Source organism: Cololabis saira, chromosome 10 (genome assembly GCF_033807715.1).
Source record: "Cololabis saira isolate AMF1-May2022 chromosome 10, fColSai1.1, whole genome shotgun sequence".
Taxonomy (NCBI): Eukaryota; Metazoa; Chordata; class Actinopteri; order Beloniformes; family Belonidae; genus Cololabis; species Cololabis saira.
Genome location: NC_084596.1, coordinates 18497418 through 18513684, shown reverse-complemented (window position 1 = coordinate 18513684; position 16267 = coordinate 18497418). Strand labels below are relative to the sequence as shown.

Sequence of the window (16267 nt, the reverse complement as noted above, 5' to 3'; positions counted from 1 at the left end):
CCTCTCTTCATTTGAAGAGAGAGGTAGATATCTGTGGTTGAGTTTATCATGTGTCAAGAAAATGTCTAATGAACAACAAAAAAATATATTTTTAAAGAAATTTAGACTAGAATATTTTTGATTGAGAAGAGAAATTAGAGGCTAAAATTGAAAAATGTGACTATAATTGAATAAATGTGGCATCTCTGTTTTAAAGCAGTTGTTCCAGCAATCAGTTCCCAAGTTTATTTGGATTGAAATTGCAAATATTCTTTGCATTTACTGTATATTTGAAAAATTTAGGCCTATAAATAGCATGGGAATTTTAAACGAGGGGTACAAAACAATTAAAATTTAAAAAATAAATAAAAGATCTTGATTATAGGTAATGGTTAGTAGTGACAAAGCAAATCTATAATTACTTTTTTTTCTTAGGTGTTTTAAATTGTAATATTTGCCTGTCAATATAATTTTTAGTGGAGTTTTGAACAGACAAAAAGTATAACAATATTAGGATATAAGCTTGGTGCTATCAGACATGTGGTTGGTGTTTTTCATTATGTCTTATTCATCTGCTGACCAAATAATTGACTAATAGATGAATATACATTTATTATCTGAACTACTTGTTGGCATGTCAAATTAATTTATATAATATATATAATTTCATTTTTCCTGCTAAATGCTTAAGTTGAGTTTGATAACACCACTGCAGTAGTTAATAACAGTGTTTCACAGGCTGATTATATTCATATATAAAGTTAAAAAAGAAAGACATTTTTGTCATAGATACTTGTACATAGATGCTACTGCTAAACAGTTCAGCCAGTAACTTCAGAAGCTTGTACTGTATTTGAGTTCACATCAACGTTAACTGTCCCCAAATATATTCATCTCACTGTGAAGGAGCCGTACAAGGTTGAAGATGTTTCAATGCTCAAACATTTATTCCTTAATTACACTGATTTGCTGCACTTTGAATGTGCTTTTTGTAACCTCAGCAGGGACCGACTCCAGCTTCCTGATGTTGAAAAGCGGAATGCATCTTAGGTTTATAGGCATTTACACATACACACTGCAGTTGGAAGATGATAATTGTAAGCCTCAAATGTGATTATACATGCATAGAGAGTGTGGTAGGTCTTGTTTTCGTTCTCCTCCGTAAACAGATCCTGTTGTGTCCTCTCAGTACCAAACAGAGTGCACTGAGGCTGGAAGCAGGCGCGCAGTGTTTTGTTACCTGACCCTCACTATGACGCTGGGCTCAGAGGAAACTTGGAATGAAGTAACTGCACGGCCTCAAGTTACCTCATAACTCGTTCTACCACATGTACAGATATATACAACTTTATATGCTGTAAAACATGGCTCTGAGCTAAACTAAAATGTTCTCCTTTTTGTGAATGATGTTTAACACAAAGAAAAACCAAAGTCAAAATCGTCTCATTTGGGATATTTTGCCATCACGTTTTTTTTTAGTTCCCAGAAAAGTAAGTTCAGCATCTCCGGCTGATCAACGTTTACACATGATCGGTATCCCTTGAGGGATCAGGAAGAGTTTATAATGACCTACAGCATGATGACTTGCTCTGCCTCTGCTGAGCTTCATTTCAGTGCACCTTATAGGAAATGCTATTGCAATCACAATCAGGGCTAATGGTAAATCATGACCCATGGCAGGGTTAATCTGCCGTTTGAAGCTGCTCCAAGCAGCAAAACAAGGATTCTTTTGTCTGACCCTTTCCAGGGTTCTGAGCTTGTAATACGGGCAGCGCAGTGGAGCAACTTACAGAACATTCATGACCTGGCATATGTTTCTTATTTCCTCCGTTCTCTGCGTTCTACGGTTCTTTAAGGACCCAAACATTTGTAGAGCTGAGTGATTACTGCTATCAGTGACTCCATAAAACAGTGTGAAGCAAATTCCCCAAAAATTGCACGTCTGAAAAGAAAATATTTTGAATATAGTTTAAATCCAGTTTTTATTTAACACTGCAGTATGCAAAACCAGTAAAGTCAGAAAAATCTTTTATGAGAGAATAAACCGTTGCTTTTGAACTGTTCATCTTTGGGAAAATATGTTATTAAATCATGAGAGTGAAATTCTCCAATGCATGAAGCATGTGGTGTTCAAGGACCTCTCAGAGGACATAAATAATGCAAAGCTGCTAGTGGTACAGCATTTATGCTCTTTGTCTAAATGATGAAAGATTTAAAAAGTATTTAATACGGTTGTTCTCCAGAGACGCACAGAAATATTTATGTAGTTAATATTAAATCAAAGCAATGCTTGGTATTTAAGAGAAGAAAAAAATCTAAATAACTCAGAGGGGAGGAAGAGAGTGGTTTCTCGTTGTGCAAACATGAACAAAAGAAAAGAAAGAATGCACTTGTTTCTTAGTGACCTCAGTTCTTGTGAGCCTGCCATATTTCAAGCTCACACACAGTGAAGTAAAGTTTGTTGTCAAAAAAGTCATATTTTTGGTGGCCATGCTGAGTTTCTGATCTTGCTGCACCACTTTGATTGGCGCCGCAGGTTTTCCATGTCAGAGTTCCTAACATTAATTTCAGGGTCATTCTTTGTCTTCATGCAATGCTTGCAATTGGAAATACAAAACAAAACCTTTCGCAGCACTTGGCATTCAAATGCTCTGGAGAAATGATCCGGCCAATGCCTATAATCGGTTTCCTGAAAAACGTGCACTTCTCAGTGGAAAAAGAAAGTGTATTTGCTGTTGGAAAGCATTGACGTTAACATTACAGCAAAGGTGGTGTTGCTCTGATTACTCTGATCAGATGTCCTGATTATCTAACTGCACGAAGTAGTAGAGACCTCCTCCATCACTGACCCAGTCTCTCCATCCAACCCCACCCCCTGCCCCCCATCCCTCTGCTCTAATTTCATGCCTCAGTCATTCCAATAACTACAGCTAAACTAGTCCATCTCTTTATCCCATGTCAGCTCTCTGTAGTTAACTGCTGTTGTTCGTGATATGTGACATTGGATTAGTGTGTCACTGTGTTTGCATGCCAGGAGGGCGGTCAGGCAAGTTTTAGAGGATCTAAGCTGACATGGTGAAGGACCGTGGATACTTAAAACCCACTGAGTTGATTGGCTGTCTTGTCTTTTCATGGTCCAACCTAGTGCTGGGCGGTATGACCAAAAATTTATATCACGGTATTTTTCTAAATTATATCGGTTTCACGGTATATCACGGTATTTTTTTTTTCATGCACAACTGGGTGTTAACCACATTTTCTAATGATTTGAAAAGGAATTGCTGCAGTAAATTGGCTTAGAATGGCCTATTTTATGAGGAGGAAATATTGTAGAAAAACATTAATGTCCACACTAGTATAAATACAGGTTTTCATGGCCTCACAAAATTATGCCGTTTACAATGAGGTGGCGGCACTTATGATTCTAATGAAGTGAGAGAATCAGTCAGACAACACTTAAAGACTTTAAGTGTTGTCTGACTGATCTTTTACAAAATTACAAGTTAGAAAATATTTATTGAACATAAAAAACTGAACATGTTTTAATTTCCCAGCATTATGTTGTTTTGGTTCCACCTCCTGATGAATGTTAGGTAAAATTCTTATGCGGTTACTTTTTGGTTGGCCAATGATTTATGTTTGTGGTGCGCAACTGTTACGGGAGCGGCCAGTCTATTTCCTTATATTACAACGCCGTTATTAATTGTTCGTTTTTTTTCCCCACTTATTCCACCGAACACCGAACGTGTTTTTTTGCCATTTTCAGCCGAACAATTTCGGTTACCGAACAATCGGTGCATCACTACTGCTAAACAGTCCCCTCACAAACAGTGTCCAGCGACGCTACGTTCCGCCGCGCGGCGTTCCCAATATTGTGTACACTACTGTACATACTCACCGGTATTACGGTATATGAAAAATTCATATCATAAGAAAAATAAACACCGGTATTCGGTATGAACCGGTATACCGCCCAGCACTAAGACCAGCCTATACAATGGCCTGACACTCCACATGTATGAGAAAACTAGCAGCTTTATCAGCCTGCTGAACAGGCTACAGGCCAGATGTGTGTGTCTGTGTGTGTGTGTGTCTTTGTGGTTTTCACACAGGTTTGTTAGTACATCAGAAACTCCAGCAGGCAGACAAACTGTCTTTACTCGAAGCAGTCAAGCAATCCGTAATCCACCCTGTGAGCCTATTAGATCAGCAGCTGGTTTGAGAAATGTAGTCAGTCAGTACCTTTGTGTAGTTTGAGTGGATCTGTAATTATTAATAAAGTCATGTTATCTTTGGTGAGTCAGTTCACCAGATGACTAATTCCAAAGTGAGTGGAAAAAGCTGACTAATACTGAAGTGGGACTGAACAGTAATCCAGTGCTTTAAGGACTAAGCACACTTTTCCCCATAAACACTGCCTCTTGTGAATTCTCCAGGCAATAACAAAGTCCTTAAACATGATTTTGGCAAAACATCCAGTCAGCATTCAAGCATAGTTTTCATAATGCATTGTACAATTGCATGAATTCTGGATGTATTATCCTTTTTTCAATGTATTAAGTGTCTTTATGTAAACGATGTAACTACATGTGCTTGTAGGTTGAGTTAAACATTTGCTTTTCATTTCCATTTCTTTAGTACATCAATGGTGGAAACCTGGAGCAGCTACTGGACAGCAACAAGCACCTGAACTGGCCCACCAGGGTGAAACTCGCCTGTGATATTGCCAGCGGTGTCACCTACTTGCACTCGAAGGGCATATTCCACCGGGACCTCACCTCCAAGGTTAGTTAACGTTAATTGATCATTAAGAGGAGAAGAGCAGAGTTGCAGATCTGTTTGCAAGACTAAGGACATGATGACGAAAACATCAGCTAAGATCATTATTTAGTTTAGACGTAATCTAAAACAAAAACCTCTAGTAAAATAAAACATTTACAATTCTTTTTCAAGAGGCTGGCTCGTATATTGAGTTATGGATAAAACTTTTAACACACAACCAAATATCTCAAGCAAATGCCGGCTCTTTCTTTTCCAAATATAGATTTATTTTGTCATGACATATAAATTTGAAAATTGATTGTAAAAACTTGCAATGTATTGTTTAGCTGTTTATTGTATTTATTTAATATTAATTACTACTTAATGTGAAACTGTTAGACGAAATCTCAAAGTGTATTTGAGATAATTAACTCTATTTCAAGACCTGCTAATGTCTCTTTTAGGGAGTCTAATATACTGTGTTCTTCTGCACCGGCAGCGAATAGAGAGACACCAGTGTAAAAATATAATAAATGTTATATTTTATTGGTAAAGAACGAGACAAATGGACTTTTACCTTCATTAAAAAAAAAAAGTCAAGCAAGTAAGCATTGCTTTTGTAGTTGCATATATGTGTTCACGGCATTGCAGTTCCTCAAATAATTACAAAGTCAATTTGGTATAACTTCCCTGATGATTTGGAGGTGGTGGTGACCCAGGAGATGTTGAAATTCTGCTGTTGTTGAGTCTCTTGCTTTTATACTTCTGTAATAAATGACTCGCAGTTGTGGATTCAAGTAATGTCAATTAGATGAACGTGTGTAAGTTAACTGCAACTGCTTGGAAGTTTAAGATCCAGCTCAGCTGATGGACTGTCACAATCAAATGTCTCTGTGTTACAGGGGAGCGTGCTCTTTCGGCTAAAGGGGAAGCGTCAGAACCCGGAGTGTACAGTTTACTAAAAACTAATTGAAATAGGAAGTGTGGGTTTGGCTGAGCCATACAACTTCCTCAACTAAGCATCTGTTTATTGTTTTATGTTTTCACAGAACTGCTTGATCAAATGTGACGACAACAGCTACACAGCAGTGGTGGGAGACTTCGGCCTGGCAGAAAAGATCCCTAACAATCTGTAAGCAGACTTTACCGATCACCGTTTTACAAAAAAAAGCACCCAGCCTTTATTAGTAATGAAATATTGCCAGAGCTTCACTTCAAAAGGAACATTTTTGCTCCCTTTGTGCTGCTACAATCATACTGAGTCATATTACCACTTACTCTAATGTTCAAAGTGGTGATGAAGTCATCATCCAGGCCTCTACAACACATTTTTTTTGTTTTTTCTCAACCACGTACTGTGGGTGAGGATTTACAGAAAAAAGAAAAAAAAAAAAGAAAATCCCTTGTTCTGTACACAGTTACTCATAGTTTGTAGGCTGATGGTGAAAGAACAACATTGTGTGGGTGCTGAGCATCTCTGGTATACCGATGAGTAAATTTGAAACCCACAAAATGAATTTGTGATTTTAAAAAAGGAAAAAGAAATTCCCAGAAAACCCAAATACAAAAGGGTGACTGAATATCAAACAGTTGACTCAAACCCAGAGGCAATTATGTCATCGTCTGCTCAGTATAACTAACCACATACAGTATGTGCCTGTTTTACTATCTATCTGCCCCCTTGTGGATATACATCAATTCTATTGAAATACATATATATGTTTATATATATTTGGATTCATGGTGACATTTTGGCCAGATTTGTCACAATAAAACACAATTAATTGTGCAAGTACTCTGTTTTATGTGAACTGCCCACATGGGATGATCAGAACACACATTTTTGTACCGTGAATCAAATCTGTACATTATAAATCACCTCCATTAAGTACGCCCTCGCAGGCATAACATGTCAGATAGTAGAACTTATTTACGGTCTATTTATATCATCTTTTTCATGTACGCTCTCAGCTACAGCTTTTTGTAATACTTACAACGCTCTTCCAGTTAGCTCTCGTCAGTGTATTACTCATACCAAGTACAAGATTGTTTATGAACAGAGTGGCCGGGAATGAACATTAACAGCCTGTTAAACAACTTACATGATCTTCTTTATTGTTTTGTAACATGTGAATCCTAATATCAGGCCTTTCATTTTTAATTTTCCAGTAGCAGAAAGATAGGAGTGAAGGAAGTTGTTTTTAGTTTTCTAAAATGTCTTCAAGAACATAGTTTATTAAATTACTGCATTTTTTTTATATCTATACATTTGTATGAATATGACTGCACGTTAAAGTTACTCATTTTAAGTTTTCAACACAAAAATGCTGCCGTCTTCACATAGAGCAGCGCTTCACTGAGGGTTTTACTTCACACACTTCCACTAATGCTCTCAAACTGTTTTTTTTTCATCAAGTGCTTACGCTTTCACACAGAGGTTAACAGTCAAAAAAAGGAAGAAAATGGGACTTTGTGATATTTTTTTTTTTTTTTTTTTTTTTTTTTTTTTTAATTGAAGCTATTCAGAACTTTATAAACAGTTTTTATGTTTCTGGGTCTGGTCTGGCCTTTCATAATGCTTATTATAACTTTTTCACAAGCTTACCATAACTTTGATTTGTATAAAATATCTATTAAATCCCTGAACGTCTCTTGACGTCATGTTAATTAAGACTTTCTGTACTCTGTTTAGCGCTGAAGGAGAGAAGCTTTCAGTGGTTGGCTCTCCTTTCTGGATGGCCCCAGAGGTGCTGAGGGACGAACCCTACAACGAGAAGGTAAAGGCGTTGCTTTCAAACTTAAGTAGCACTAACAGTTCAGTTTAGTTTTTATGAAATCTGAAAAAGAAAATGGTATATGTATCATTGTCATATACTACTACATGTATAGTATCATATGGAAAATGTAGTTTTATGTGTATTTTTAAGCTAATTAAACCTGTTTTCAGGCCGACGTGTTCTCCTATGGAATAATCCTGTGTGAAATCATCGCGAGGATCCAGGCTGACCCCGACTTCCTGCCTCGCACAGAGGTGAGTGCTCATCTCCTCGTGGCCTTCTAATAATCAGTCTAGGTGTTTGCAGTGTACACAGAGTGATGCTGTTGGTATCTCATGCTTCTCACTCTGTTTACACTTGGAATCATTCTCACACACCGAACGGAGAAGGAATGTTAACATGTTTTCTGACCCTTTTACATGTTAATCTCTAAGCTCTTTTAGCGTTATTCTGTCATATGTGAAGTAAAAAAAACATAATGTCTCGTACACGTGCATGGAAATGAATCATGTTGATTCTTCTCTGCTTTATACTCATGTTTCAATTCAACTTTTATTATGCATCAGGACCGTTACCAGGTTTTAAAATTAAGCAAATACAGCCGCAGATAAACAAGAATACGAGATGTTTTTGATCCTTGTCATTATTTATTTAACATAAACTATGTCAAAAAGCGGAAACGGTGTATCAGTAACTAAGCACACGCCATGATTCAGCAGCAATGCCTTGAAGTAAACATTTTCTGTATGATGTTATCAGTCATAGAGGAATACTGGTCCGGCCGTCTTTACATTGTCCCTACAGTTTATCGAGGTTTGCAGGCTTTTGTTTCGTCACATCTGTGTGGTCTTTGACGTGGTCATTGCGTCACCTTATTTTTGTCCTTTTTTTTTTTTTAGGTCCCTCTGTTGTAGATTTGCTGCTGTGATCGGGATCATTGTTCGGTCACATGACCGACTTTTAGAATAGCTTTAGCTTTTTGACAGATGTCCTTAAATTTGCCTCTCCAACACTGCTTGGCACTTAGTGTTAGTGGTGATGTCTGTGTCTGGCATTTGGCAACGCACAGTCACCAGATTGTGTGTAAATGACTGTACAGCCCTTTCCAGATTGACGGGCAGCAAGTGTTTTAATTTATTTATTGTTTATTGTTGGCTTTGTCTCGAACACAACAAAACCCATCAAATTAAAAGCATCAAAATGTGTGTAGTTTCTCAAATATTGTTGCTGATGTCTTTTCTCCTCAATGCTCTAAATAGCATCTGGCTGTTTTTTACCCACTTACTTCCTATGGGAGCAGTGAGGGTGTACCTAGGTTTTGTTGTTGTTCATCTGAGGTTGTATTTACCTAATTTTTAGACCTGTTAAGGGCCCTTTTGTAAGGTGCTGATACACAAAACCTTAGAATTGACTGAGGGTGGACTTTGTCTTTCACAACTGCATTTACAGCTCTGAGCAATTATCACGCCTGCTATTGTGAATATCTCCGTATCGATTGCTGATAATGTGAAATCAAACACCCTTGTAATGCACACAGTGTGTGTTGCTTCATATAAAACCAAGCTGACATGAATGCCTCTAACAGTGGTAACTGTGGAAAAGGATAATCCTTTGCATCCCAGTGTAGATTTATCCTTTAGATTCGGCTTAGAAGTGAATCCAAATTGACAAATAAGTAGGTGGATATTAGCCTTTGATACTCTGCAAGCATATTGGAGCTTGGCAATGAGCCGGTCAATGTCAGAGGGATTAGTTTGACGACGTGAAACTGGCTCTGGCAGTAGAGTTGCACTATGCTAAGTATCCTATGAAGCTCTTCTGTCCCCAGCTTCATCCTTATGTCAGAACTCAGGCTTCCTGCTTGTATTTCTTCTGATAACATGTCAAACCTGTTTGTCTCTCTCCTTCACTCGCCTGAGCAGAACTTTGGCCTGGACTATCACACGTTCCAGCACATGGTTGGAGACTGTCCGCCCGACTTCCTTCAGCTGGCCTTTAACTGCTGCAATGTGAGTCCATCACCCCCATTAATCAGTTAATAGTTGTCTTTTTCAAGTCAGAAATAAATCATTTCCTTTCCAAAAGGAAGTTGTGAAAAAAACTGTGCAGCATGCAGACAGCAGTTACAGTTGGTACACAAAATGATGCCTATAGCAAATGTCAGTGTTTTCTAAATGTTTTGCCTTTGTGGTTTCTTCAAGTTTCTCTGGATTTATTTTTAATTTCTTAAGGAACTTTTATTCCCTTGTTAAGAAATAAAGGAACAATCTGATTATCTGATTAATCCGATTTAGCTTGCTGTCCAGCGGGAGTTCTGTTCTCTGTCAGATTTTCTAAATAGTCAGACGTTGATTCAGTCGAACAACTTTGGGAATGAGAAGGAAATGCATCAAAATGTTATTTTATTTCCAGTTCAGGTTCTCCCACATCGCTTTATTATTCAACTGGAAGTGCGAGCTTTCTTCTTTTTTAAATCTGACTTTAATTACACACACAGAAGATGAAAGCATTAAAGATTTTGGAACAGCCTGCTGATTGATCCTACATATAAGCTGTGTTATCCCTTCTCATCCTTGTCTGTTGTCCCGTTTTTATCATCTTTGTTTCCTTCTTTCTCCTTACGAGTCTTTTTCTGTTTTGCCACATTATTTTGGCGTCTCTGCTGTGTGTTTTCATTTTGTAGCCACGCATTTTTTCCAAGGATCAGCATCACAGGGAGATGTGTATAACCAATCAACAAGCTGCTTCCAAACATGACAACACAAATATGCAGCCTGGTAGAAATAGCAGCTTTGGTGCCTATAATTAATTTGTTTTTGCATGAAAACTGTACTGGGGTGAATTTTAATACAAGTCACCCTAAAAACATGATTTTATACCCTATTAAAGGCTTTGGCTGGACATCTCAAGGGTTCTTTCTCAGATGTAATCCTCACATGTCATTTCTGGCCAGATGTTTTTATGGCCCTAGGCTGAGGAGCTTTCATAACAGCGGTCCATCTTTTTTTCTTTTTAATCACTTTCCTTCTTAAGATATAATCAGAGCTTCTGTTCAGAAAATACCAGACGTTATTTTGCAACAGATCATTTCAAATATTACTAGCACAGCTAGTAGCCTCGGCTGTTACTGTATACCTTTTGACTGTCTAAGTCAAGTTGCCTCTAGTTTTAAAATAGGTCTTAAAGTGATAAATGTCTGTGAGCTTACTAATGTACTTGTTTACCAAAAGGGCTGAATATTTCCGAAGGGTGGTACCAATAAGGGCCATAAAACAATCTCCTATATGAACTTAAACAGTCCTCCAAATTCTTCGGCATTATCACTCTGTAAAATATTAAGTAAATGTTTGTGGAGGTTTCATATTATGCTGCAAAATTAACCTTACAGTTTTTGTTTTTTTAATGTTTAAAAGGGGCATGGGATCCTTTTTAACACATTATGACCCAGAAATGCTTTTTTTTTTTTAATCTAAAAACCTAACAAGTGATTTTAAAAAAAGTGCTCATTAAAACTTGATAGGTTTCTGAAAAACATGACAGAGTTCTCATCATGAAGTAAAATATTAATAAAAACAAGTAACATGAATACTTTGAAGATCTTCATAAGTTAATAAAAGCAACAGCATCTTAAAGGAGGACTGAACATGCAAGCATATGTTGTGTTTGGTAATAACTACAGCCGAAGGTAAGAAAAAATGTCGTTTTCTATCACTCCTCCCTCTCAATGTCTCCTTTTATCTTCCCTCAGATGGATCCTAAACTCCGTCCATCCTTCTCAGACATCGTCAGGCACCTGGAGGAGATTCTTGCTTGCCTTAAAGTCAAAGAGATGGCCCACGAGTGTCTTCAGCTCAGTGGGGAAAATGAAAAGAAAACCATTTCCAAAGGTAATACAGGTTTCAGCTTTACAGTCTATAAAAGCCACATCCTTGTTTACCAGAAGATGATTGTAAATTCCTGTAAAGGGAAAGCAGTAGGGTGTAAATTTAAATCCAGGAAAGGCAACGGAGAATATGTTGTGCCTCTTCAATGGCCCCCTTCCAGCCCTTCATGCTGACGCCACCTCCTTTCCTGACAACACAACACTATCTATTTCCAGTTGATTTTACATTGGCGGTCAGTTACGAGGCAGCTGTTTACACTTTCCTCACCCAAACACACAACCGTGTTATCTCAGGACCGATTTTAAACTGTTTCCAAACAGTTTGTGAGGTGTGCAGCATCACATCTCCCCCTGTGATATCTGAGTTTACCGTTAGTGCACCTCAGCAATTTATCTCAGAGGCATTTCTGCGAAACAAAGATCAGTATGTTCCAACGTATAAATTTAATCTTGACTTTAAGTGGAAATTTGGTCTGAGATCAACATTCCTATTTTGGGACACTTGATCCATGCAGGTCGAGGTTTCATTTCTAATTCGGTCCGGCGTACAGTCATCTGCATTTCTGCCCGTCTTGGGGTCAACACGCAGCAATCTTTTTGTTCGAGCAAGTCAAACGGCTACTCGTGGCACATGATGTCACAGAATGCAAGCGTGATTTACACGTGTGACAAATGCAGCAAAGTTCTTCCATGATGAATAAAGACGTGGCCTGGATCTGACGTCTCTCACTCCTGATCAGCTGTCGCTCATTACGTCAGGAACCTCCCCCCCCCGTACCCCATTCTTTTCTTTCATCACTGATAATATCAGCATTTCCTAAATCTAAGTTTTGTTGTTGGACATATTTCTGTTTCATAATAAAATCTTCTCAGACAGCAATCACAATTTTCCAAAGTGGCAGTTTTTTTTTTGGTCCCTGTGAGTTATACGAGTAAATATTTCAGTGCTTCCTGGAATAAAGACACCATCACTCAGCTATCCCTCAATGCTGAGTCATGGGGAGGGCAAAATAAGATATAAGCACATAACCGATATTGGCTCGGTTATGTGCTTATTTTTTTATTTATTTATTTTTTTTACTTGTTTTTTTCAAATTTATGTTGAAAATACTTTGAAGTAATTAACTAATTATAATATCCTGTAATCATCATATTCAAAAACAATGATTTTATTTTTTCTGTCGTAAATCAGCCTTTGTTAGATAATAAAATCTAGACAGTTGTGTAGAAAATCTGTTTGAAACTCTTTATCTTTGTCTTATTAAAACGTTTAACATTAGGTTTGAAAGGACTTGTAGCTTTTAGAGAATGTACCTGTGTTGCCCCCTGGTGGTCGTATTTGCTTCTTGCTCTAAAGTTGGTTTGTCCAGAAATAAATCAAACAAAACTCTTTAATACTTATAACTCATTATTGTATGTTCCCTGTCTATTAATGTCATTTTCTATGTGAAATAGTTAATAAAACCTCTTGTTTCTTTATTGAAGGTGAGAAGATCCAGGGCTTCAAGCGACTGAATCCTCTTGGCTTCCAAAATGATAAGATCCCTCCCAAATCCCCCCGGCCCAGACGAAACATCTGGCTCAGCCGAAGCCAATCAGACATCTTCTCCTGTAAGCCGGGAAGAAAGGTCAACGTCCAGGACCCTTACTACAACCCCCCCACCTCACACAGATCCCCCAAAGCTCGCAAGATCAACCCCTTCACTGCTCGAGAGGACTTGTGCGGAGGGAAGATCAAGTTTTTTGATGTGCCTAGCAAGTCGGTGTTCTCGCTGGTGTTTGACCTGCACTCGCCTCCAGGCACGGCGTTCAGTAACCATCCGTCTGCTCAGGGACCCGGAGCATCCCAGCAGGAAGCCTCTTATTACTGGCAGCAGCTGCCAGGAAGACAGTGCCACTCCTTGCCCGTGTCCCCACAACTGCCCCGCTCGGAGGTTTTCCACCTCGCGGCTGCTGTCGGCGCCAACAATAACGGGTCTGTTACCTGTAACTCCACGACTCTTCCAGGTGAGCTCAGTGACCTTCAGTAGTTTACATCAACATTGTTCACCTTCCAGAATCTACTTAATTTTGTTTTAATATTTTTTATTAGGGGGTAAGGCACAGTAGAACAGGAATAAACAAAAAAAGATATACAGTCTACCTCCTAGGATGTTTTTTTTTAATTTTTTATTAAGAACAGAACAAAAAATCCACACAAAATAATGACAAATAAATTAAAATTATTTGAAGTAATATTATTATAATAATAATAGTAATAATAATAATAATAATAATAATAATAATAATAATAATAATAATAATAGAAATATTATATATAATAAGTATTAAAGCTACACAGTATACATTAAAAAATAGATGAATAAAAAGGGGGAGAAAAAAAAGAAAACAAAAAACAAACCCCAAAAACAAAGGAAAAGTAAATAAATAGATAAAAAGGAAGAAGAAAGAGAGGAATGAGAGAAGAGAGGGAGGGGGGATCCGTCAATCAGGAGGCAGGGACTGGAGAGACTGGAAGAATGTAAGAAAGGGAAGCCACTTATTATGAAATTTGTTACAACTACCCTTCAGTGAATATTTAATCTTTTCCAGCTTCAGAAAAAACATATCGTTGAGCCACTGAGATAATCTAGTTAATTAAGAGGAGAGGTTCATTGAGTTGCAATTAAAGGAAAATTACATCATGAATGGCAAATGGGTAGTCTGCGTTCTTGTGATGAGTGCAGTGCTCGTGCACGGGGGAAGCCTTTAGGATTGAGGTCATGTAAGTTGGTGACTTGTGTGTTTTAATTAAACAGCCACATGTAGCCAGTGAATCCCAATAAACAGAGGTGTGGCGTGTGCACGTTTGGGCTGATTAAAGACGAGACGCACCGCCACATTCTGGACCTTTCGTAGCACTTTGATCACACTGCTCAGAGGGCATTGCAGTAGTCAAGGCGGGAGTTAACCATGGCCTGTACCAGCAGTTGAGTTGCATATTGAGTCAGGTAGGGTCTGATTTTTTTTTAAAAATGTTGTAGAGAGCAAAGTGGCATGACTGGGTCACTGAGGCGACATGGTCAGAGAAGAATAAGTTCATTTTACATGAAACCCAGGTTCTTGGTAACCTTGGTGGGAGTGACAGTCGTAGAGGCAGTACTCGAGTTGAGGGGGGATGAGGGGGGATGGCATCCCCCCCAGAAATAAAAACGGTCAAAATCATCCCCCCTGTGAAACTGCCATCCCCTCTTTCCATCCCTTATGTCATTTCATCAATGAATGTGGTTTTACTGCTATTTCAACATTTAGAGTCATCACCAGAAAAATAACTTATTTGACAATTTTCACCTGGTTCAAGTAAATTCTCACTTGAAATAAGTAGGAAAATCTGCCAGTGGGACAAGATTTATCTTCTTATTTCAAGCAAAAAAGATTTTTATACTTATTTTAAGTGAAAATCTACTTGAAACAGGTGAAAATTGTTGTTTTTTCCAGTGATGAGTCTTGTTTTAAGTGTAATGAGATTTTTTTACTAAAATCAGACATTATAACTAGAAATAAGACAAATATTCTTGTTAGGATTTTGAGTTTTTGCAGTGATCCATTTTTCTTATCCTGAGAAGGACAGAGTCATATTGATAAATTCAGAAAACAGTTTTTTATTTTTGTGTTTTGATGTATTTGATGTAAGCCCAGTGGATATTTAAAGCTTACAGAAGGCTGCATTTAACTGCTGCTATGTCATTCCTGCAGTATTTCTGCAGGTGTTTTGGTCAGTGCTATTGTTTGTAATATATTATATTATTTGTAATCAGCACAAATTATCTGTCCCCATATGATAAAATCCACCATCCCCCCTGATTTATTTTTTTTTACAACTCGAGTACTGCGTAGAGGTGATATTCATGTCTATCGATACTGAATGACTGTTGTACAGGGAGAACCAGGACGTCAGTCTTAGACGGGGTTAACTTGAGGCGAGGCAAGGTGAGATTTGTGGCAAGATTGTGGGGTCGTCCGGTGGAAATGAGAGGTAGAGTTGTGTAGCATAGCAGTGATATGAGAAGACAGGTGATGGAATTATTTGGCCCAGAGAGGTGGTGTATTTGGCAAAGAGAAGGGGCCCCAAGTACTGAGCCTTGGGGAGAGGTGATGTAATGAAACTTGCTGTGATGCTGTGACACACCAAGAATGTGCTGATAGTTTGACAGTATAGGTAGCAGTATGTTGTGGTCAATTATTGTGTTTTTGCTTTGAAGTCAGCTGCTACTACTGCTGCTGTTGTTATTGTTGTGTTTTTATAAAGGGGAGAGGCATTTTCATAAGCCTTTTTGGCTTCCACCTCTCCTGCACAATGTTTAATTTGACCATTGTTTTTAGTGTTTATACAGGTTCTGTTTTATGTGCAAATAAACTAAATTAAACTAAACTAAACAATTGTGCGGCAGAGCTGTTTCAGAGGAAGGGCCCTTTTCGAAACCAGACTGATTCATATCAAGAAGGTTATTTTGTGAGAGGAAGTCCATGACCTGTTCAGAAACAGCTTGTTCCAGGTCATGTTTATTAAGTGAAGTATACAGAGACTGGCCTTTTTCATTTTGGCTCTTTTCAGACTCGTTGGGGTTCTTTGCGGTCACGGTACGCAACGTTTTAAAGGAGAATTGCATCAAAACAGACAGAGTTTAACACTTAAATGTTCAGAACTGGTAGAATTGATGAATTTCTAAATGTAAATATAAAATGTAGCTGATTTTTGACTACAAGGAACTGATTGCTGTCCCTTTTTTTTTTATGGTAGTCAGACTATTTGGAAAAGGAATACTCAGGAATTACAGACAGGATAAGATGAGTTTTGTTTTAGTTTAATCAGAAAAAGGTTCCCTGT

At 38.0% G+C, this 16267-nt stretch overlaps 1 protein-coding gene across 2 annotated transcripts in view; it reads left to right on the top strand.

Annotated features, from left to right (window-relative positions):
- Nucleotides 1-16267, top strand: part of tesk2 (testis associated actin remodelling kinase 2) — a 42290-nt gene that overhangs the window by 20380 nt on the left and 5643 nt on the right. For both annotated transcript variants that reach the window (XM_061731903.1, XM_061731902.1), the window contains 7 exons: nt 4618-4764; nt 5790-5872; nt 7433-7517; nt 7688-7771; nt 9440-9526; nt 11266-11404; nt 12886-13407. In XM_061731903.1, the coding sequence (XP_061587887.1) occupies nt 4618-4764; nt 5790-5872; nt 7433-7517; nt 7688-7771; nt 9440-9526; nt 11266-11404; nt 12886-13407 (1147 nt within the window). The remainder of the gene's footprint in view (nt 1-4617; nt 4765-5789; nt 5873-7432; nt 7518-7687; nt 7772-9439; nt 9527-11265; nt 11405-12885; nt 13408-16267) is intronic.